The 23,960-nt window shown below is 44.8% G+C and overlaps 1 protein-coding gene across 4 annotated transcripts in view; it reads right to left on the bottom strand.

Annotated features, from left to right (window-relative positions):
* LAS1L (LAS1 like ribosome biogenesis factor) overlaps window positions 1-23,960 on the bottom strand; it is a 92,164-nt gene that overhangs the window by 52,716 nt on the left and 15,488 nt on the right. For all 4 annotated transcript variants that reach the window (XM_065557240.1, XM_065557241.1, XM_042853266.2 and 1 more), the window contains exons 7-12: window positions 22,768-22,877; window positions 9,747-9,832; window positions 8,448-8,663; window positions 7,496-7,634; window positions 6,460-6,842; window positions 3,538-3,685 (exon numbers count right to left, since the gene is read on the bottom strand). In XM_065557240.1, the coding sequence (XP_065413312.1) occupies window positions 3,538-3,685; window positions 6,460-6,842; window positions 7,496-7,634; window positions 8,448-8,663; window positions 9,747-9,832; window positions 22,768-22,877 (1,082 nt within the window). The remainder of the gene's footprint in view (window positions 1-3,537; window positions 3,686-6,459; window positions 6,843-7,495; window positions 7,635-8,447; window positions 8,664-9,746; window positions 9,833-22,767; window positions 22,878-23,960) is intronic.

Below are 23,960 nucleotides of genomic sequence, written 5' to 3'. Positions count from 1 at the left end.
CTGTGCTTACTGTGACAGAGACAAGATGGGAGAAATAATATCTTTTATTGGACCAACTTCTGTTGGTGAGAGAGAGAAGCTTTCTAGCTTACACAGAACTCTTCAAGTTTCTCTGATTGAGGCAGACTGACCTGATAAAGGGATAAATTGAGGCGTTCCAATTGGAAAATGGGGCTGTCACTCTCCAAAGGTTAACCTGATGCAAACACAGCAACATCCAAAGCCAGCTCAGAAAGGTCACCTTACACTACAGGAATATCTAAAGAGCATGAATTATTCCATAGCAACTGTAATTGCCATAGCTGATTCAGTTCCAGTAACCAAGTGGACAAAATTCCTTGAATTGCATGCAGAAAACCACAGTCCACACAATCCACTTGGTCTCTTTACTGAAAGCTTCTTTTTGCCTGAGGAAAGAAGAACTTGTTTGTATGTTCCATAGCCTGAAAGACACCAACAATTGTTCTAGATCTTGTTCATTCTGTGGACCAATGATGTGCAAGAGACTTCACAAACCGACTCACTCTCCCAACACCCAATCCTGAAATATATAAATCTCATGTTTCCTTCTCCAGAACACTAGGACAGGCTTTACAGACCAGTTTGAGAACCATGGGTCTAAAGGTTTTCAGTGTGGTAGCTATCACAAATGCAATGGGTAGGAATGCAGGAACTGCCATTTACTTATACTGTATATACTCGTTCATAAGCCAACTATTTTTGGTAAAAAAATGACGCATCAAAGAGTGGGGGTTGGCTTATAAACGGGTCTACACCAAAATTTGATGCTTTTAAACTCTATGGAATCATTGAACTGAATATCTACTACAGGGATCGGCAGCCTTTGGCACGCGGCTCGCCAGGATAAGCACCCTGGTGGGCCGGGCCGGTTTGTTTACCTGCCGCATCCACAGGTTCGGCCAAACTGGCTGCGGTTTGCCGCTCCAGGGCAATGGGGGCGGCAGGAAGCAGCAGGCAGCACATGCCTCGGCCCGCGCCGCTTCCCGCCGCCCCCATTGGCCTGGAACGGCGAACCACGGCCAGTGGGAGACGCGATCGGCCGAACCTGCGGACACTGCAGGTAAACAAACCATCCTGGCCCGCCAGGGTGCTTACCCTGGCGAGCCGCGTGCCAAAGGTTGCTGATCCCTGATCTAATACATTGTAGTTTTGTTTGCCTGGAGTGTCTGCAGGCATGGAGCCCCTCAGCTCCCTGTGGCTGCGGTTCGCTGTTCCCAGCCAATGGGAACTGCGGGAAGTTCCCATTGGCTGGGAATGGTGAAGCGTGGCCACAGGGAGCTGAGGGGCTCCATGCCTGCAGACACTTCAGGTAAACAAAACATCCCAACCCGCCAGCAGCTTACCATAACAGGCTGGGAGCCAAAGTTTTCCAACCCCTGAACTATAGGGTCGGCTTATGAAAGGGTCATACAGTTTTTGCTATTTTTACCTATCCGTTTTGGGGGGTCAGCTTATAAACGAATGGGCTAATGAACAAGTATATATGGTATTTTGTTTTTGAAGAAGTAACAGTTTCTGTGCCCCTATACTGCAATGTAAGAGACAAAATTGATTTGACAGTGAAACAGCCTTGCCCTGGCAGAGCTATTGGATTAAAAGGGCAAATACCATAGCCAAGTTAAAAAGTCTTAAAATGGAATTGCTAACTCCACATTAACCAGAGCAGTCCCATTCCCTAAAAGAAACGACTCAGCTAAAGCTTCCTCCAATACTACCACCATCTCCAGCCCATCCTGTAATTCTTCATTTGAGGCTGGATGCAACCCAGGGGGGGCAGATCTTGGAGTATAAATTGTGTAGCTTCTTTGAAGTCAATGGTGCTGTTTCAGTTTATATCAGCTGAGAGTCTAATCCCTGAGCTCTAATACAGCCACAACTGGTTTGAAAATTCAACTCCTAACATTCATCTCAGTCTGTGAAAAACCAATAGCTTCCCTGATGGCATACAGTGAAAACCCACCACTGATTATTTTTTTTTAAGGACAGAGGAGGAGGTGGGACATATTTGGGGGAGGAGGTGGGACTGCCAGGAGCTGGTTGCCTCAGCAGGATAGTACTGAAACTGTGAATCTAATTGTCACATGCATCTTTCCACAGACATAACTGCACTTAACTGCCCAACTGGTTAAAAAAAAACAAAAACAAACAAACAAACAAAAAAACAACGCTGAGCTGCAAAGAGAGACGACAACACAGATTCTCAGACAGGAAAAAAAAAAAGCTGCTTTTATAATGGTGGCAATTACCAAAAAAAAAAAAAATCTCTCAAAATTATTCTTGGTGGGAGAAGATATAGGGAACAAAGATTAGTGTAGGGTACGATTCCTCCATTCAGAAAATGACTGCCACTGCTTTCTAAAGATGCATAGTGAGATGCTGGATGAGATTCAGAGGGTGTGCACGTCACTGCCAGGAAAAGATAACTTTCGTCCCATTATAGGCAGCCCTGATTTTCTGAAGGTGTACAGAAGCACACACAAAGTCTCACAGGGAAACTAAGCATGATGAGAATAGCCATCAGGGATGCCTGACTCACCTGTGGTTAACCAGAGACTGGATAGCTGAGACTGTACTACATTGATAATGAACTCATTCAGTAAACATTGTGTAATAGTCACATTGAGCACACGAAGTGAGATAAGTTTCTGTTTGCTCACACCAATTTCCAGGCATATTCATCTCCTTGGTTATATAAAAGAAGTACCATTCTACATTATGACATATATTCTGCAGTTACCCATTGCCTGTGGCCCCCTGTGATAAAATTGATTTCTCTTTTAGTCCCTTCCACCAGAGTACCTCAAAGTGCTTTTACAAACACTTGTTCATTAAGTCTCAACACCTATCCCATGCAAGGTAGGCTAATATGGGAAAACTGGTGCACAAAGAGGTTAAATGACCTGCCTATGGTTATGCAGTGAGTATGTGCGAGAGCCAGGAACACAACCCAGGTCTCCTGGCTTCCAGTGCAGGGCTTAAGCCACAAGACCATGCTGCTTTCCATTAAAGGCATCCTGACCACATCACATCATAGAGCTGCTGTTCTGGTTACCTGGATTTTTAACTTAACTTGAGGGATCTGGGTAGGTGGTAGTGATAGTAGTTGCTGGGAGAGCGTATTTTAGCCAGTGACATCACTGAATGAATTTGCCTGTGGTTAAAATAGTACAATTTGGACTACTACATTACTGAGTTAATTTATCTTGTCACAGTAAAGGTCTCTATGCCCCCTGCCATTTTCTTGTGAGATTCAGCCAAGCACTTTGCTCAAAACAGACTTTTTTTTTTTTTTTTTAAATTTAAAGTAACCCTCTCCGGCCTCTTCCTGTATCCTCAGACTAGAAGTCAATGAAATGCTAGCAGAGAGAGAGAGAACAATTACACATTTCTCAAACTGCTACAGCTATTAACAGGAACAGCTGTCTCAGACTCTTCTTGGGGTGGTGCAGGGCTGAGCATAAACAACATGTACTTGATGGCATAATGGCAGACACCCCCACCCATACCACTACTTACTTTGTACTGGGGGAGTTCCTTCCGTCGTCTCTTGTTACTGGCTGATCGAGCATGGACATCATAGAATAACTATCCACCAATAGGCTATCAGGGTCATCTGTCTGGCCTGGAAGTTTCCCAAGAGGAAAGTCTTTCCACTGCACTCCATCTGGGTGGGAAAACAACATTCATGGTACAAAACAAGAAGCGTGCGCTTTCTAACTAAACTTCAGAAAACAGTATGTGGGCTGTTCGTGCATTTCATATCTCATGCAAGAATTGTGTAGCATACATTTGGGAATAACATCTCCAAATTTTGATTCTGACTTCTCCTGCTTCTCCAAAGTGCAGCTTGTCCAAACATTTTGGGATACTCTGAGTTATTAAACCCCACAGATTCCAAGGCCAGAAAGGACCATTCTTGTCATCCAGTCTGACCTCCTGTATAACACAGGCACCAGAACTTACCCAAAATAATTCCTAGAGCAGATCTTGTAGAAAAATATCCAATCTTGATTTAAAAGTTGCCAGTGATGGAGAATCCACCACAACCCTTGGAAAACTGTTCCAATGGTTAATTACCCCACTGTTAAAAATTTACACCTTATTTCCAGTTGGAATTTGTCTTGCTTCATCTTCCAACCACTGGATCATGCTATACCTTTCTCTGCTAGATTGAAGATCCCATTATCAAATATTTGTTCCCCATGTAGCAGGTACTTATAGACTCTGATCAAGTCATCCTTTAGCATTCTTCTTCATTAAAAGTTTGAGCTCCTTGAGTCGATCACAATAAAAGATTAGAAACCGTAACTTAATCGTTCTTCTCTGAACTCTCCTGAATTTATCAACATCTTTCTTGAACTGTGGACACCAGAACTGAACACAACATTCCAGAAGTGATTGCACCAGTGCCAAATACACAGGTAAAATAACCTCTCTGCTCCTATTTGAGATTCCCATTTATGCATCTAAGGAATACGTTAGCCCCTTTAGCCTCAGCATCGCACTGGGAGCTCACGTTCAGCTGCTTATCCACCATGACCCCAAGTCTTCTTCAGAGTCACGTTCTAGAGCAATTTCTTTTATTTAAATTTAATTTTTTTTTTTGTTTTAATTTACTTGTGGCATTTGAAAACTAACAAAGCTGTTCATGTGCGTTAATTCAACATTACACTTTGGAAAAGCACCTGATTTGGTTCCTAAAAAAATCCAAGATCTAGTACATGGAAAGAGCCACTTGCACACATGTAAGACATTCCCCCATTTTAAGGAGCAGAAAGCTGCATGTTTGCCACTAGCAGTTTGCTCCTTTGGTTTCCATCCACAGTAACCTCTTTGCCGGTATCGCATCAGCAAAGACAGGAGCAGAAGAGAGGAAATATATTTTTAACCAAGTGGGAGTTGGATAACTGGAACAAGATCACTTAAGACAAGGGGGATTCAAACTGGGATTTTCCAAAAAAGTATAAGGGAGTTTGACACCAATCTCACATTGAACTTCGGCCTCTTTAAAAGTCCTAGCCTAGAAGTGTTAGGAAAATACAGTAGTAACTGAAAACAGGAACTCGCCCTACAGAATAGAAGGGAAGCAAGACAAAAGCTGGGGGAATCCTGAACAACCTGTAAAGAATCATTTGCACATGATTGGGGGGAGAATGTGAAAAAGAAGGAACATAGCAATACCTGGAAAGTACACATCCTTTTATCAACTGGAAGGTTCTTACAACAATAATGGGCACAGTTACGTTTTCCCCATCACTTCCTATTCCTTTATTCAGTTTCTGATAGTCCCCATGACAATGTGCCAACTTGGACAGCAGTAACTGAAAAGGCTCTCTATTCCAGCCAGCCATAGAATGTGAACCGAATGTTTCCAACTCCTGCTTACCATGGAAAAGTTGCTCATTTCACTGTTACTTGATTCTCCCACTCACCTGAACATTCAACTCTAGTGACCCAACATCAATTTGATTAAAGATAATTGCTTAGACAAACAAAAAATAATGTACTTAGGAAAAGTATCTGAGTGAATTGCCTTTCGCATTGTTGTGAATGTATCTGGAATGCCTTCCCTGATCTGACTCACCAGTTCTTTCCTCCCCATCCCTTCCCCCCACAAAAGTCTTCAACAAATCGTGCTTCTTCAATGAACCCTGTCAACCTTAAAATCCTCCTAGCCCCTCAAAAAATAAGTATTCAATAGTAGTGGGACGTAGTCTTAGAATTAAAAATGTGGTTGCTAAACTACCCTAAACACAATAGTTTAATCTCCTCAGGGTTGTAAAACTTTGGTCTAATTCCAGTTGTTGGGTTTAGTGTGCGGTTACTGGGTGGTGTTGGTGGCCTGTGATATACAGGAGGTCAAACTAGATGATCTTGCGTGGTCCCTTTTCTGGCCTCTAAGACTCCATTTGCTCCCTGAACTCCTTGTCTCGTTTCATCCATTTGAAGGCTGGCTGTGTATATTGCAAGCTTTCTGGAGCATGACACTTGTCTGAAAAGCACTTTGCACACCACTGGAAATACATAAATAACATTTTTAATCAACTCTTGGTCTGATAAGGGGAGGCTTTCAGCATGTATTGCCGAAGTCCATGAAATGTTCATATTTTCTTTGCTGCTCACCGCTAGCCCACACCCTTCTCCACCAACAAGGTAAACTGGAATTTTAACCACAGTGATATGAAAGTTAATGAAGCATTAGCTGTGTGTACCTGTAAAAAGTAACCACAGTGTCATGGGAGCCACGAGAAGGGAGCTGCCTATAAGTGGCAGGCTAAAAAAACAGTTTACAGGGATTTAGCTTTAACATGGATTTGAAGTAAGCTTCAGTCTTAACCAGGCTGAGAGTATTGAGGGGCCACTGTGCATTTCAATTTATATTTAGTGGTGACAAAGAGAGACCCAGGGCATCAGAATAAGTCTTCAAATCACTTTTACCTGCACTGATCTGCCAGATGGACCCATGCAGTGCTGCCCTTTTCTCAGCAATAACCATCATGTTATCAACATGAAGAAGTTCCTCCAAAGGCGTTGGCTCAGCTTCCATCTCTTCCTCCTCAGCTTCCTCCTCCCCATTGTCTTCTTCCTCACCAACACCACCCAGTACAGTTTCTCGCCTTTCCACCCTATGGCCTTTGGCCTGACTCTCCTGTCTGGCCTTCCACTGTAAGCTCTCAGTGGTGTAAATTGGCTGCCCACTGCTGTCTGACGAAGAGCCTGGACTGGAGAGAGAGCCTCCTTCTTGGGTGTAGATGGAGGAGAGATAGAGAAGGTTCTCCTGAGCATCTGAAGGCAAGGGAGGCTCCATGTCTGACAGGATCCTAGAAAGAGAAGGAGGGAACCAAAGCATTACAAGCAAGAAGAGACTCCAGGACAGAGGTTTAGGGAATCCAGCAGCTCTTAAACATGAGCTCTTCTAAACCAGCTCTCCCATGCCATCGGGATGGTGCACGTGACAGAAGTGGTAATCCTCCCAAGCTGAGTGGGGTCCTAGGCTACTCACTGTCCCTCTTTGTTTTCTTAAATATTCTGATTTTTTTCTTAATTTCCCCCCTCATGATTTTCATGAAAAAGCACAGATTACAACCTTTATAAGCTCTCACTACATTGTTAACATCAACCAGCTTCATCATGATTCTTTGCCCATATTGCTTTTCGGATACCTCAAATGTAGATTTTTTTTTTTTGGCCACCAATTTCTAGTTTCTCTACTCCACTCTACTAAATTTGTTTTTTGAAAGAGAGACCTGAAAAATTCTGCTGCTTTCTCTCTCTCGTAGCACCAGTGGAGAGAACAGCAGAAACAATATAGGTTTAGTATACACCAAAGGGTTTTCATAAGGGTGACAGCAGGTCAGTGAAGGAGTCCCAGCCACAACTGAACATACTTCTTTTCAATGGCTCTGACAGGGTTGCATATGATCTGCTTCCTGTCCCCTCTGTCCTTTTTCAAAGAGATGGGGGTCACACCTACCGCTGCAGGAGGTGTGGGGTCGCCCAGCAAGGAGCTGCCAAACATTCATCAATGAGCTTTATCCACTGCAAGGAAACTCTACGGAGAAACAGCTTCCTTTTGTTTATCTGACTCCGTGAAAGGCGTCTCACTTTCCTCCCTTAAAAAAAAAAAAAAAAAAAAAAAAAAGGATGAAGAAGAGAGGGGACTCTCAATGTAAGAAACATGTTTACAACCAACCTTTTACATTTCTATAGCACCTTTCACCCTTAAGAGGCATGTGCTTTTCAGGCCATCATTCCAACCAGCTGTGGAATGCAGCTGCCTCTGGAGTGAAACACAACATACGATAATTTGGCAGTTTCAGCAACTCTAAAAAGTTCAGGACAGGAAGTGAAAGACAGCTCACCCAAAGGCAACATATGCATAAGTAGGAAGAACAAAATGAGAACAGCCATAGTGGGGTCTGGTCAGGACACTCAGAGTAACCCCGGGGTGTTGCAAAAGCAGCACTGTATGACCTCAGTGGTCTGAGCACAGCACTGGAAGCCAGGGATTCCTAAAAACTGCTTATTATGAGAAGTCCAACTGGCATCTGTAATAATACAAACTACTGGTTCAGGTTTTATGTATAAAACAGCACGTTAGCAGTGCAGTGCTCTCAACACCATGCTGGGGCATTGGTCCCTTACAGGAAAAATTACCACCTTTCAAGTCTTGATAAAACCCAAAAAAGTTTTGGAAATCATTTTTCCATATATTACCATGAACTAAAGGGTACCCAAAAAGTGCAAATTAAAAAGCATGAAAACAGAGAACTTGAAAGCCATAGTAAATTAATCTGACCAGTATAATTAGGATCCTGAATTTCCAACTTGAAAGAAGTACCATCTTCCCCATTCCTTGCACTGAAACAGGAGAGGATTTTAAAGCCATCTTCATACAGAACCTAAAGAATTTCAGACTCACTCACTGGCTTTAGCTTTGGCGTTGGCCGTCAGAATCTCAGCAGCCCAGTTGATCAGGTACTGAGGCCTGAGTTCTGAAGATTCAGAACACTGCTTCAGGTCAGCAAACATTTTCTCTAGCAGGGTCTGTGTAAAGTCTCGGGACTGGAGGCCCTTTAGCAGAGGCTGCCAGAAGTAGTAAAATGTCTGAGGGATTTTGAAATCCAGCAACTGTTTATTTTCTATGGGGGAAAAAACAAAAACACTACACTTAAATGATAAAGTATTTTAAACATAACATCTGATAGCTCAAAAGTGAGTAGCATATACTGTATTCAGTGGCCCTATATTACTCCTGGCATCCCACTCTGAATCCGTTATAATCAGCAAAGACAGGAAAAACAATGAATGGATAATTAGGTAATTAATACAATTTTTCAATGAAAGCAGAAAATATGAAGCTTGATCTAATCGTGCTGTAAGCCACAGGAAAACCTCTCTCTGTTTTGCTAATGCTTTGCCATCATAAGCTCAACTCCCACATAATTAAGAGCTAATCTATCTAAAAAGATACTATAAAAAGGATTAGTATAGGGTAAAGCAACATAGTATTGAGCAGCTCCAAAGAGCTCTACTACTGTAATATAATTACAGAAACGTGAAGATAACTCCCTGGGAATCTCTTAGGTGGGGATTTTCAATTGGTCCCAACGGAGTTAGTCACCCGATTTCCAATGAAAATAGGGCTTGGGTGCCCAACATTCTTTAGACTGGCATTTTAAAGGGGCCAATGTTCATGTCTATCAGTGCAGTCTCACCCAACCTGTGAGCAGCAACACAGAAGCAAGTCACAGCTAGAGGCGGTCATACAAGGGCAAGGACATTATTTTTGACCAGTTCCAAATGGAAATTCCTGTGGTCTCCATGAAACCCATAGCTATCATAGATACAGCAAGAGAGAGGCATACAGTCACAATCAGACTTAGAAGGAAGCCTCCGCTTGCAACCACTTAACTGCAGCATTGACATGGAAGGTCTGCCTTCATGCATGTAGGAGTGGGTAAAGAAGCAAAAAGGCAAACATGGGGAGGAAAAATAAAGGGGGGGGGGCCTCCAAAAAGATGGGGTAGGATTTACAAAAACTTGTAGTAGACAGGAGGGGCAGGAGAGTAGGCCTGGTGCAAGTACACAGCATGTTTCAAGACAAATTAAACTAATGCAAACTTAGTTTTTCATCATAATGAGAAAACATATTAAGCCTAACTCACTGCCCTGACCCCGGTGTGTTCATTTAAAGGATTTCACATAAAGTCTGAGACACTAACCTTCACACTTGATATTTAAAGTCTCCAGCTGTTCCACAGTTGGAATGAGAGAGCCATCATCTAGCAGAGCTTCAGCCACCACCTCCCTAGAACAAATAGAAATCCCCATTAGTCCCATCCGTACCTTGCATTTCCAAAGCATCTCTTGTCCTGACCCCCAAATCACTTCACATGCTATATACACGGGCTTCATTTCACCTGCTGCTGAAATGTGGTGGGACGTGGCAGCTCCTTAATAGGCAGGCTTGGCAGGATTTGACTTTAATCAACTAAGGACATTAAATGTCAACTTCAGCTGACACCCTTAAATCAACACCAAAAAAACCCAAAACAAAAAAACCCAATCAATAAACAAGCAGCACAAATGCAGCCTCCCTCCCCCTGGCACCTGCAGGGATTGGGTGCCACCAGCCCTGTGGCAGCGCAGGCAGCCCTGCCATTACAGATTTACTCTCTCACACACCAGTTGGGAGTGCGGGGGTCTCTGATCTGCTCCATCAGGACCCGCTTACTCAATTCCCATGACAGTGGAACTGCAGAGGGCTCCCTGCATGGCTTCAGGGCAGCTGACACACAATCCCTGGAGACACAAGGTGCGAGGAGGCAGCAGCAGTCTTGGAGGGACAGAGCAGAGATCCCCAGCCAGGACTGTGAGGAGTACTCCAACAGGAGATATTCAGTAGTGGCGTGGTTGGGGGGTTAGCCAGGCCACTGACACCCAGCAGAAACTTCAATTAAAAATTGATAAAAATAAAAATTGAGTTCTGCCAAGCCTATTCATAGGGCCCCAAAACACTATACGAACTGTAGTCTAGGAGTTAAGATACCCACTGAAACTAGAGGGGAAACGCAATCCTCCAAACCAGAATGTGACCAGGACACTACGATTAACACTTGTACTCTGGTAAGGGGGGAAAATCCCAAGGCACTGACATTTCAGAAGCAGTGCAGGGGATTCAGCACTATGTTTTTAATTAAAATGATTCATTCCGATAATGCGTGGTAGAGGTCTAACAACCAGGATCTAGAACAGGGGTCAGCAATGTTTGGCACGCGGCTCACCAGGGTAAGCACCCTAGCGGGCCAGGCCAGTTTATTTACCTATTGACGCGGCAGGTTCGGCCGATCGCGACCCCCACTTGCCGCGGTTCGCCGTCCCGGGCCAATGGGGGCGGCGGGAAGCGGCGCGGGCGAGGGATGTGCTGGCCGCAGCTTCCCGCTGCCCCCATTGGCCCGAGACGGCGAACTGCAGCCAGTGGGGGCCGCGATCGGCCGAACCTGCCGCGTCAGCAGGTAAATAAACTGGCCCGGCCCACTAGGGTGCTTACCCTGGCGAGCCGCGTGCCAAACGTTGCCGACCCCTGGGCTAGAAGGACCACAAGCAATCAGGACTGTTAAGTCCCATCTGAAAAATGACATCTCTGAACCTCTGGCAGAAAAGCATCCCCCATGACTATGTTAAAGATACTAGTTCAAATGTCAGAAGAAGGGCACCCCCTACTGAATTGCCAATGCCATTTTCTGCAGTACCTGGGATGTACTTTGAGGTCTCCCATCCTAACAGCTGCCATGGTTAGCATGGGAGAGCTGAAACTCATAGCCCAAGATGGCGTGCAATTGCTAGTACAAGGACTTGGTGCAACTGAAGTGGGAGACAGAGGAAACTCATTTAAACACTCTGGTTCAGATAGGTTGAGCTGGAGGTTGGCAGTGAGAAGAAGCAGTAGGTCCAGGTATAAATTCCTATGGCCACTCATTATTTGAATAAGGGCTTCTGCTTAGTCCAGTGTTTGGTAATACACAAAGGACAACATTAAAAATAACAGCACAAATATCAAACCAGCCATTTTCAAATGCAGAATGCTTAAGTGAGAGGAAATGGCATCTCTGCTTCTATTTTCTTTGGGTTTACAGAGGCAGAACCAGAGTTAAACAAGACATGCTTTGTTACAGGATGTCTGAGGCTTTTATTGTCGGGGGGGGGGAAGGGGGAGATCCCCAAACCCAAATCTGAACATCAAGGCAAGTTAAATAGATCTGATCTAAGATTCTATAGACATGAGCCCAATTCAAAGGCCTCTGGGTGCAGGTAAAATATACACAAACACTACACCAAATTGCAGCAACTAAGTGATTCAGTGAGACCCCAGCTACTAGAAAGGCCAGCAATAGACTGTGACTTGCCTTACAGAATAGGTTCAGATTTAGATCCCTCTCTTTTCTGGAATCTGTTCTAGGATAATTACTATATTCCTAGATACAATGACTGTTCCTCACTGACTATTTAAGGTCACATCCATGGAGATGCAGCCTCAAATGTGTGATTATGCAAACAGGGATGACAAGCACAGCTGACTCAGGGAGGTGACTGGGTCAGTCCCCTGAGGCAGAGGTGGGCAACTTGTGGCTCCAGAGCCACAGTCTTTGTATAGGCACCAACTCCGGGGCTGGAACGACAGGTGCCAACTTTCCAATGTGCCGGGGGGTGCTCACTGCTCAACCCCTGGTTCTGCCACAGGCCCTGCCCACACTCCACCTCTTCCCGCCCCCTCCCCTGAGCCTGCCATGCCCTCGCTCCTCCCCCTTCCACCCTCCCCAGAGCCTCTTGCACACCACGAAACAGCTGAAGGAGGGGGGGGAGGCGCTGATCAGCAGGGCTGCTGGTGGGCGGGAGGCGCTGAGAGGCGGGGAAGCTGATGGGGGGCTGCTGATGTATTACTGTGGCTCTCTGGCAATGTACATTGGTAAATTGTGGCTCCTTCTCAGGCTCAGGTTGGTCACCCCTGCCCTAAGGCATCAGGAGATTCTTTAGCACTGGAAAGTGATTCTGCTTTTAATTTCTAGCGGCATCTTCCTGCCTTTCCACCACTGCACACATGTGGTCTATATGGACAGAACCATAGCAATGAACTGGACCCAGAGTCATGTAGGAATGCTAATTGACAGGTTTTCTCAGGTTGTATGGAGTACTAGAAGAGGTTAGTGGACCCCGTTAGCCCTGGACTCTGACACCTGGATTGCCAAAACCAGTGAACTAGTAAACTTGTCATTTTTAGGGCTGGTCTTCACTACCTGCTCGGATCGGCGGTAGAAAATCAATCTCTCGGGGATCGATTTATCGCATCTCTTCGGGACGCGATAATCGATCCCCGACTCAACGCGCGTACTCCACCAGTCCAGGTAGGAGTAAGCGCCGTCGACGGGGGAGCCGCGACTGTCAATTTGCCGCCATCCTCACAGCGGGGTAAGTCGGATCAGATACGTCGAATTCAGCTACGCTATTTGCGTAGCTGAATTTGCGTGTCTGAAATCGATCTCCCCCTCCCCCCCGTAGTGTAAATGTAGCCTTAGTCTCCCTTCCCTTCCTAGCAGCTTCTCTGTTTTCCTACAAACAGGAGACCACTCCCACCGCTGCATACAGATATCTTATTGCTCGTTGCCCACCTTACCACTTCTGCCAATACCATCTTTCAGCTGATCAGTGCCATCACCTCCGTGCCAGGCCTTCCCTACATTCCACTGTGACCCTTTCCCCCTCCCTGATGGTTCTTAGTCTGAGGGAATGGCAAGGAACAAATATCAGGTAGAAAGAGGGTCATACCTCAATTCCCTGTCAATGCCCAGACTGGCACTGCTGTATGGCCAGGCCAGGCCAGGCCAGCCACTTCAGATGGTGTGGGAGAACAGGCCAAGAAAGGGACCATCGCAGAGCACACACTACCAGTAGCTCTCTCATACAGACGCAAACCAAGCTCAAGCACCCCTGTTCATCCTAACTGTGGCAGCGTGTCATAGGGAGAAGGCAGCCTCTCAGATAGGAAGGTCTAAGGCTACTTAGGGCTTCATATTTAAACACACCATTTAAAATTCCACCCGTTTGTCAATACCCAGCCTCAGTAGATCCTGGAGCACAAGCCTAGTGTGCTGAGGGCAAGAAACTGTACTCATCAAGCAGCCTACCAACATTCTGCATTAGCTGCAGCTTTCCATTACATTTAAGATCAAGTCCCAAATACGGTGCATTGCAATATTCAGTCTAGAGATGAGAAGACACGGATCATAGTTAAGGCTACGTTTATGTCACGGAGGTCATGGAATCCGGGACTTCCAGAGACCTCCTTGACATTCTCTGCTTCAGCCCCAGGGGTTGTAGGACTCTGGAGCAGACAGCCAGTGGGGCCCTGGCAGGGTTCCAGCAACAGGCGACAGCAGTGACAAATGACAGGAAGCCCCCTGCAAAGTTCCAGAAACAGGTGACAGACTTCTGAGGGGCCGGAAGGCGACAGCCTCACGCGGGTGATAGGGAGACGCCTCAGGCAAGCAGCTGGCGTGTCCCATTTTCTCTGTGGGAAATATGATTACCCTGCAGCTCCCAGCCGCCCTGGGCAGAGGGGAAACCCCACAGCTCCCAGACACCACAGTGGTGGGGGAAACTGCAGCAGCAAAAGTCACAGACAGACCATGGCTTCCCTGAATTATTGTTTATTGCATGTGACCTATCCATGACTTTTACTAAAAATAACGGTAACAAAATCTTAGCATCAATCATAGTGCAAAATCCATATCCAGGAGAGAACACAGCGACCTCACCCAATGCCACTATTTGATCATCTGGAAACAGCTGGTAGTCAAACCAGACTCCAAGTCGTGGACTTTTGTCACAAACGTTGATTGTACACCCTAAGAAGGGCTGAGAGAACCTCACCCAACTACTCTGCTTCTTTCCCCCAGTGACTGAGCTACAGCCAGCTTGCTCTCATCCATGGTCCAATAGACCCAGACACCAGGAAATGCATTTGGCTGCACTCTTCAGATCAGATGAGACAGCAATTTAAACCTGGGCATCGCCAGCATACCGAAAATGCTTCAGCCTATGCCTCCTCACTAATTATCCTCATATATGCACTGAATAAGGGGGGTGACACAGTAGATTCTTCCAATACCCAACACAAGAGTGTCCTTGGAGCAGAATACACCAATCGCCAGTTCACACCTTCTAGCCACCAGGGAATTAGCACATTTTCTAAGGGTTAACTATGAAAATGAAAGCAAAAATTCTTTCCCATTTTTAAAAAGTAAATATCTGCAAAAATTCACAGGAAACTGTTGATATGCCCCATCTTCCCAAGAAAGAAGGCTATGGTAATTCTTTAAGTATTAGTCTCTTTGCAGGCTTCCTGGAGGTGATCTCTCTGTAGTACCAGTGGCACTAGTTAGAATTCCCTGGACTGACAGAGTATTTCTAGCACTGCCAGAAACGTGCACAACAAGAGCAGTTCCCGTTGGCTCCTTAGGCCTCTGTACGGTTAAGCAAGAGGGTACTTATCAGGCCAACGGTATGCATCATAAAGCATGTTCTCTCTGCTGCTTTTGCATCCAAATACCATTCTCTTCTCTCTCTTTGGTGTCAAAAGGCAATTGGCAGATTCATGGTAGAACTTCAAACTGGGACCCAGAAGCTGTAGGGGGCAGGGGTTTTATTTTTAATGCTTTTTATTTTTAATGCTTCAGTGGCTTATTGGCCATTCATTTGCAGTTTACAGACAACTCCAATTAAGGGAGGTAGGTTTGCTCTCAGAAGAGGCAAGACCCATTGGCATTACCCAGTAGGAACCTATGCTATGCTTCAGCATTGGTGTTGCTATATAAAGATCAATGGAAACAAGAGTGTGACAGGATCTTATTTTCATTTTTAATATAGTAATGTACTACTGCTAATAAAAAAAGGCAAAAGACACAGGTAGGATTCTTTTATGGGAGATGCTTTTAATCACTCTCGACTCTCAAAGAAAGCCTGTGGGAGGAAGAGAAATGTCACTCCAGTCAGAGCATCATTTCCAGCTGCTGGAAATAGGGACAGCCTCCCCTTAACTATAAATATAACAGCCCATACTGTTCTTTACAAGTTTGTAGCTCTGGACTTAGTAATAAAGATAGAATGAGAGGAAGTGTGGTCTAATGGACCAAGCATGGGACTGGAAGCCAGATCATCCTGAGTCCAAATCCTGGCTCTGCCCCTCTGGTTTATCACACGGCCTCCATCAAGTAATTTCACTTTTCTGTACCTCAGTTTCCCCATCCAAAAGAGGGCTAGTTCTTGAACATGTTTGCTATAAGTCACAGCAAAGAAATTCCAGCAGAGTTTGTTCCTCCAGCGGTTCACCATTCCCCAGCGAGCTCACCTGCTTAGTCCAAGCAAGTGCAGTATATTCGCACAGCATTTCTGAGAATGTGGCTGTATCTGTGCGTAGTGGCACCTGTCCCATTTCATCAACCAGTTCCACAGGGCCGATGGATGAAAGGAAGTATACTTCTATTTTTACAGGCCGACATGCATACACGCACCATGATTTTTAATTGTAACTAATGACTTTTTGATGCCTCAGTTTGTAGATGCTCAGCTCGACACACATTGAAAGGGTCTGATTTTTCAGGTAAGTGCTCAGCAGATTACTTTTACAGCACCTCTCTAGTTGTGCCTCATAGCTGTGCATACATAAATTAACACAATATCCATTTTTATATCCAATTTGCATTATGCTCCCTTCAGTTTGTTCAATGGTTTATTCCAGCGATTGTTTTCAACCGTTCTATTTTGCCCACACAGTGTAAGGGACAAAGGCCTAAATTCTCTCACAACCATCTGCAGACACCAGGGCAGGAAATAAAACTTTCCCAGCATCCACTGCCTAGAGGCCCGGGGTCCATTATGATGGGCATCAAGCACTTTTGGCAGGCACTTGATGACAGAAGTAAGAAGCCCATTTTGTGTTTTTGTAGGACTGTGTTGTTGCTTCCTTTTCTTGAGCCTCTCCCTGTAGGTTCCAGGCATGGGAGTGGACCCAAAGGACATGGCTGCATGAAATAGCCCAGATCTCAGTCAACTGCTTGTCCTCTTTCCTACAGTGGACTCCAAGATGGGAAGCAGGAGTTTGTTTATGGAATCTCAGGCGGGGGGGGGGCGCGCACAGGGAGAAGAGAGAGAAACCAGTGGCTTTTGGTGCAAGCATGAGACTTGCCAACTATGCATGCTTTCACCTAGTATCCCTTTTGCAGGAGTTTAGAAGAGGCAGCTGCCTCCCTGCAGTTGCAGCCCTAGCCCTCACTAAATGAGTCCAGTCCTCTATCCCAGGGAATTTAGCATGTGCACACGCTTGCTTACTGACCACACTCCACTGGGTGAAGTGTTTTTCAGAAGATAAAGATCCATTCCCCCCCCCCCCCCAATTTTTATTGTAAGATAAAAAAATCCACATCCTAAATTGTTTTATTTTCAATTAGCTGTTTTGTGCCCAGGCACAAAACAGGCACGGACAAGATCAGTTCAGCACCACTGCAGCTGCTCTGGGGCCTGCACAGAATTGAGCACTGGAGGACTGACAAGGGGTAGGGCTGGTGCTCTAAAGCTGTCAGAGCCGACACTGAAAGACAGGTACAAGCACCGTGCTGGGAGGACTAACTGAGCCTAATACAGCTGCAGGGCCTGTAATTCCCATCGACCCTGGCACTAAACAGTGAGTGGGGAGCATAATTATGGGGAAACGTTACCAGCACATCCCTGTTATTTCAGGTAGCTTAAATTACAAAAAGCATTGCAAAAATGTAACAAAACCGCCAAAACCTGCCAATGGTGCGAGAGTAGGAGGGCTCTGTGTAAATCACAATTTCACAGAGGGCCTGGGACGCATGAAAGTGCCACCAAACCCTGATTTTAAAAAATTAAAAATCTTGAAATTGACCAAATTTACTTGTAAAATTCATTCTGTGCAAACTCTTTTGCCATTGTGGTGATTTTTAAAAACAAAATAAAATTACAATTATGATTTACACAGGGCCCTGTGGATGACAAGATCAGGTCACAGGGCCTAGGATACTAGGGAACCTGCCATTCTCCAGCTGATAGTCTGGGCTGGTTCAGGAAGGGAGCTTTGCTCTACGCTTTGTCTTCTCTGCTTTCTGTCTGCCATGACCAAAGCAAATGTGCAGCAAAGCGCACACCAAGACTTTCTCTCTCTACCAACTCAACTCCTCCTTCCCCTGGAGGGAAGAAGAAAGTCAATTCATCTGACTCATTTCTTCCTTATTCAGGCCTCCAATGTGGAGCAAGGAGGATAAAGGACTAGCCCTGCTCATTTTGCGCTCCATGGGAAGAGGTTCTAGTGGCAGACACACCCACATTCTCCCATGCCTGGGCTGTGCTCCCTTCCTCTACGGGGAAAGAGGAACCCGCCGCCCCTCTCCCACACTGAGAACAAAGATATAATGCCTGGAGTCCTCCCAGTCCCCTAGGCAAAAGGCTCCACTCCAGCAGCTGACCTGCTGCATGTCAATGCTGATCCGAGAGTGTGCAGGTGCATAGGTGCCAATGTAGGAATGTGGCAAGTGAATGCTGGGTCACCCATTGGTGCCTCTCTCTATGTATCTAGGGCAGGTATGGGGCACAGAATTAATACTGTGTCAGCTGAAAGGCAATATGACTATGGGGAACTGTGGAAAAAGTTGTATATGATGGCAGGGGCAAAGGATGTCCCTTCCCACCCTCCCTCTCCCCCCCCAAAAAAAATTTTTTTGCTAGAAAGTCCATCCAGAGGTTGTCCCCTGTCCTTGGGCCAGAGAAGTTACCTGTGCCCACGCACGAACAAAAGGGAGGTTGGATTGAAGTCCAAAATTGTGAAACCAGCATTTACAGGAAATAAATTTTCTTGGCAGCTTTGAGGAAAATATCAGAAAATGAAAACAAGTCTAAAGCAGTTTATTGCAATTGCGAAACCTCTCTCTAGCACCGTCACCACTGCAGGCTCCAGCTCTCTGTTGGTTTTACAAGTGGAGAATTGGTATTTTGCAATCCCATCCTCCAGAGGTGGCTGCCATTAGCAAGAATTTCCTGGTATAACAGTAACAGCCCAGTGCAGTGCAGCCAGTTTCATGGTATCCCATGTGACCCCAGTGATCAGATTACCCCATGAAAGTACCTAGTAAAGAACTGGAACAAGCCACAAGCTATAAACCTTGTTACATTAACAGACGCTCACTTCCCCCTTCTTTCTTCCTGCTTTCACTGTTTGGAGTCTTTGTTTTTCCAGAGAAAAAGCCCTAGTCGTCATTACATAATGCAACAACAAAAACAGCTAAGTAATGGCATCTGATTACATTTTATTAATAAAGCTACGAGGGACATATTATGCAAGTACCTATTTTTAAGGGAGTGGAGTGTGGGGGCATGGCAGATTCTTCCCCCACCTTATAAAAACTCCTTTATGTCACAGGCTATGTTCAAGCCCCATTCTCTGTCATCTAGTCACTGCTCTGAAACTCCAAGGGAGGCTCCCAGAGGTGAAATTTGAACAGTGAAAGGTGGAAGTGAAACCTAGGCTAGACGGCTTGTATAGCTAACCATCTGGCCACAAGGTTTCCTCTCACTGTAATCTTATTCTGCACAAGGTCTCATGTCTCAGGCTCTCTTCCTAATACAACTGATACCAATGACCTGGAGCAGAAAGGCTTTATATCCCTTTCCTGGTCTTTTGAGCCATCCAGTTCTCCACAAACCAAGGACATTGACTATCAAAAGTTAAAACAATTAAATAAGTTAACATCAAGAGCTGAAAAAAAAAAAAAAATCTACTTTTTAGTTTTGTGGCAGTTTCTACAGATGTATCTTGTGAAGTAGCAGAGATATCATTCCAACTTCTAGCCTCATTCACACTCTGCCTGTTCTCTAAAGCAGTGGCTCTCAACCTTTCCAGACTATTGTGCCCTTTTCAATAGTCTGATTTGTCTTGCGTTCCCCCCCCCGCCCCCCAGTTCCACCTCACTTAAACTACTTACTTTCAAAATCAGACATAAAAATACAAAATGTCACTGCACACCATTACTGAAGAATTGCTTGCTTTCCTATTTTTACCAGATAATTATAAAATAAATCAACTGGAATATAAATATTGTACTTACATTTCACTGTATAGTATATACAGCAGTATAAACAAGCCATTGTCTGCATGAAATTTTAGTTTGCACTCACTTCGCTAGTGTTTTTTTTAATAGCCTGTTGTAAAACAAGGCAAATATCTAGATGAGTTGATGTACCCCCTGGAAGACCTCTGAGTACCCCAGGTTTCGTGTACCCATGGTTGAGAACCACTGATAGATGCTTACTGTATACCCTCAGCTACAGTATGAGGAGTGGCTGTAGTAACACCCATTAGCCATGGTAACCAAGAGCAACGCAAAAACTTTCACTTGAATGCAAGTTAACTCCAAGAGGATTCTCTTTCATGCTTTCTTGCTCTACAGAACTCCAGCCTGGTACCCAGACCTGTAAACAGTAGATCATTTAATCAAAAGGGCTACCTCATAAAATTCCATCCCACTCACTCTGTTTATTTTGCCCAGGTGCTAGCAAAGAGAAAGCACTGCTCAGATACCGAATTCAGCCAGAAACCCGAAGAGAATTCTTCCAAGCGCCCACATTAAATATTCACAGCAAGATATACATGATATGCTTACAAAAAGAGAGTTTGCAACATAAATAATTTAGGGAAAACATTAGTGCAGCTCTGCTATGCCAGCGCTGCAGAGCTCTGAGAGCGCTCAAGTCTGCAACCCTAAGGCCACCGATTCCTTAGCATTTCATCACCTCCAAACATTTTTAATTGGGCAAATCCACCTTTCCCATAGCATACAATGATATTTGGTGGTATAAGTAGGGCAGCAGCTTCTAAAAGGCCATCCAGAGGCACAAACAGCTCCAAGTTGTCAAGTGAAATATTTTTGGAGAAGCCTAACTAATTAAGGACCAGACAACATTCTGGGTGCATTTGGAAACGCACTTCAAGTGCTGAATGTACCTAGTACACTCATACAGCATAGAGAGAACAGTGGAGAACAGAGCAAAAGCTCAGAGAGGACACATCTGATGACACACCAAACCCAGAGCAACGCTTCAGACAAGCTGCTGACTTATGATTTCAGGGTTTGTGGGGGCAAGGTTTTCACAGAAACAGCCATTAAGGAATATTGCAAGATGGTTTACCGTATCATCTTGGGCTTAATGGAACAAACATAGCGGGCTATGTAACAGTCCTAACATGAAGAGAAGCTATACAACGTAGTCAAGTATCAGGGGGTAGCCGTGTTAGTCTGTATCTACAAAAACAACAAGGAGTCTGGTGGCACCTTAAAGACTAACAGATTTATTTGGGCATAAGCTTTCGTGGGTAAAAACCTCACTTCTTCAGATGCATAGAGTGAAAGTTACAGATGCAGGCATTATATACTGACACATGGAGAGCAGGGAGTTACTTCGCAAGTGGAGAACCAGTGTTGACAGGGCCAATTCAATCAGGGTGGATGTAGTCCACGCCCAATAATAGATGAGGAGGTGTCAATTCCAGGAGAGGAAAAGCTGCGTCTGTAATGAGCCAGCCACTCCCAGTCCTTATTCAAGCCCAGATTAATGGTGTTAAATTTGCAAATGAATTTTAGTTCTGCTGTTTCTCTTTAAAGTCTGTTTCTGAAGTTTTTTTGTTCAATGATAGTGACTTTTAAATCTGTAATAGAATGACCAGGGAGATTGAAATGTTCACTTACTGGCTTATGTATTTTAACATACAACGTAGGATTCTCCAGACAAATGACTCCCTTCAGTCAGAGCAATGATAATTCTCTCCTATATATTTGATTCCCAAAGGCTTTGCCCAAAATCTTGGACAGATGCGTTCAAATGGACAAGAACACCGACAAGGTAGCATTAGGAAATCACTGCAATATATGATCAGACCTAGTTGCAAAGCTTGTCTGCTTCAGTTTCACCATAATTATAAATGTACTAAGTTCACAGCAGGAAAAGAAAATGAATGCATCACCACCTACTTGAAGCTTTCCAGTAGATCCCATTTCACATTAGAGTCAAACATCTTGTTTCATCATCAAAGCCTTTCATCGCTCTGTCCCCTAGTGTTTTTCCTCTTGCCCCACCAATGACGCCAACCTCAAGTACCCATTTGTCAGCTTCTTACACTGACATCTTTATGCTTTCTGCCTTGCTATCCCCTACATCTGAACTGAAGGGCAAAACTACCATCCAATGATCTTTCAATTCCCTCTTTAAGATCCCCCTGCAACTGATACCTAAAAGAAAATCAACCAATTTATGATGTCCAGGTTAAAGGGCAAATGGAGGCAGCTGACATTCTTTATATTTCTAATTATCAAAAACTTTGCACCTGCATTTTTAACCTATATTATATATTTGATATCTCTTTCCCAGCCCTGCATGTGTCACTTGTCTCAGACTGCAAGATTCTTGGGGCAGGGACTGGGGCTTCATATGACTTTGTACAATGCCCAATGAGGCTCCATCCCAATCGTGTCCTCCAGGATCTACGGTTCTACAAATATTTAATGATGTGAACAGAGCTAATATTGCCCCACAGGGGTCTTGTGAAAGTTAGACCATGTCCACCTCATAAGGCTATTGAGAAATTGAATTAATAGGTGTTTTGTGATCCTCAGATGGAAGTATAACATGCACAAGGAACCATGCTCTATTTTCTTTCAATTTCTTCATCTCTGCTGCCATTTTGCCTGCTGCCTGTATGAAGCACTGCACATCAGTGCTTTACAGAACTGGGTATATTCTACTTCTCAGGTCAAGCATATTGCCAAAGGGTTAAATACACAAAACCACCCCATAGGTCAAAGTGACCTTGACTGAGCTGTCAATTATCCCCACCCACCCACAAGCAAATGACTACTGCGGTTAAAGCAACAAAGAAAAAGGAAGTAAAAAGAGTGGTCACATATCCAAGGGCCAGCTGCACACACAGGCCTCTGGTAAGGGAAACATTCTTTAGCAGAAATCAAGAACTAAGACCACAGGTGAGTTATCATCAGCAAACTATGACTTTGTCTGTGACTAACTTAAAGTACACAGTAAAATGGCGCAAGGTGACAGCCCTACAGCTGTGCAGCGTTATGGTTCCTGCCTGGAGTATGCAGCTTCTCTCCAGATAAACTGTACCTGCTCTCTTGCAACAAGTCTTTAATCTGAGCCAAAATCCACTCCACTTCTGAGGAAGAATTACTCCATGCTTTGCGGGCCTTTCGTAAGGACTGAAGCTCCTGAAGAACCTGCATAAGAGAGAAAACAATATCAGTAAATAAATATCTTTTGCTGCACGGGAGTCACTGAGAGCAGGAGGCACTACTATAAAGAGCAGATGCATAATCCAGGCATTTCATTCATAACCCTGACAGTGGCTCTCAGAGCTTCCTACTCAACAGCATTATAAAACACTAATACAGAAGTGTTCTGACTAAGGACAGGCCTAAACTGAAAGGGGAGCATGATCAAAGATTCAGAGGCAGGAAACTAGGTACTAGGACTCCCTGGTTCTATCCTCTGCTCTCCAGCAAGTCCATCTCTGTTCCCAAGTGCCCACCTGTAAAATAGATAATGCCTACTTGAGTCAGGATTTTGCCATTAATGTTAAGCACATGGCAGAGACCCAAGTATCAAATCAGCTTAGTGACCTATGCAGCATTCAGGATGCAGTAGCAGTTGGAAAACAGCAAGCAAGGTGTCAGTCTACAGCAAGAATAGGAAAGACTAATGCTAGAGACATATGCTGCCACTCTAGAAATCAGACTCGCCTTCAGTTCAAACACACACACACACACATTAGCACAAAGGGGTGCAAGTTACACACTCTGCTAATAGGGACATTCGCACCCAGGGCAAGTGGCATTTCCATCACTACCTTGAAGGGTACCAGTAGATGGCACCTTCCGTTTCAGCTGGGAAACTACAGGCATAATGCCAGTGGAGGCTGCAGGGGACGTGACATCACTGAAAGTGTAAGTTTCCTAATGTCTTGGTGACATGCTCTCGCAGTTTTTGTGCATGGGAGAAGGTGCAGAGACTTTTCAGCAGAGGGCCCTCTGCACTGTATTTCACTCCCTTCTGTGGTACATCAGAGTCTTGTGGGGAGGGGTGGCTTACTATGCCTTCTGGTTTTAAGTATCTGTGTCAGTGGGTAGAGGGCATTAATTTACTGAGCACTGACATGGTGGGGTTCATCCTGTATGGAAAAGAGACATGGCCATGCACTGCCAAGCTGACAGTGTATATCAGACTCAAACAATACGTACATGATACAGGTAGGTCAATCCTTTGTGTGCTCAGTGATTTTTTCTAAAAAGACATTTCAACAC

The sequence above is a fragment of the Chrysemys picta genome, chromosome 9 (assembly GCF_011386835.1).
Source record: "Chrysemys picta bellii isolate R12L10 chromosome 9, ASM1138683v2, whole genome shotgun sequence".
NCBI classification, from domain to species: Eukaryota; Metazoa; Chordata; order Testudines; family Emydidae; genus Chrysemys; species Chrysemys picta.
This window is presented reverse-complemented; position numbering and strand designations above follow the sequence as displayed.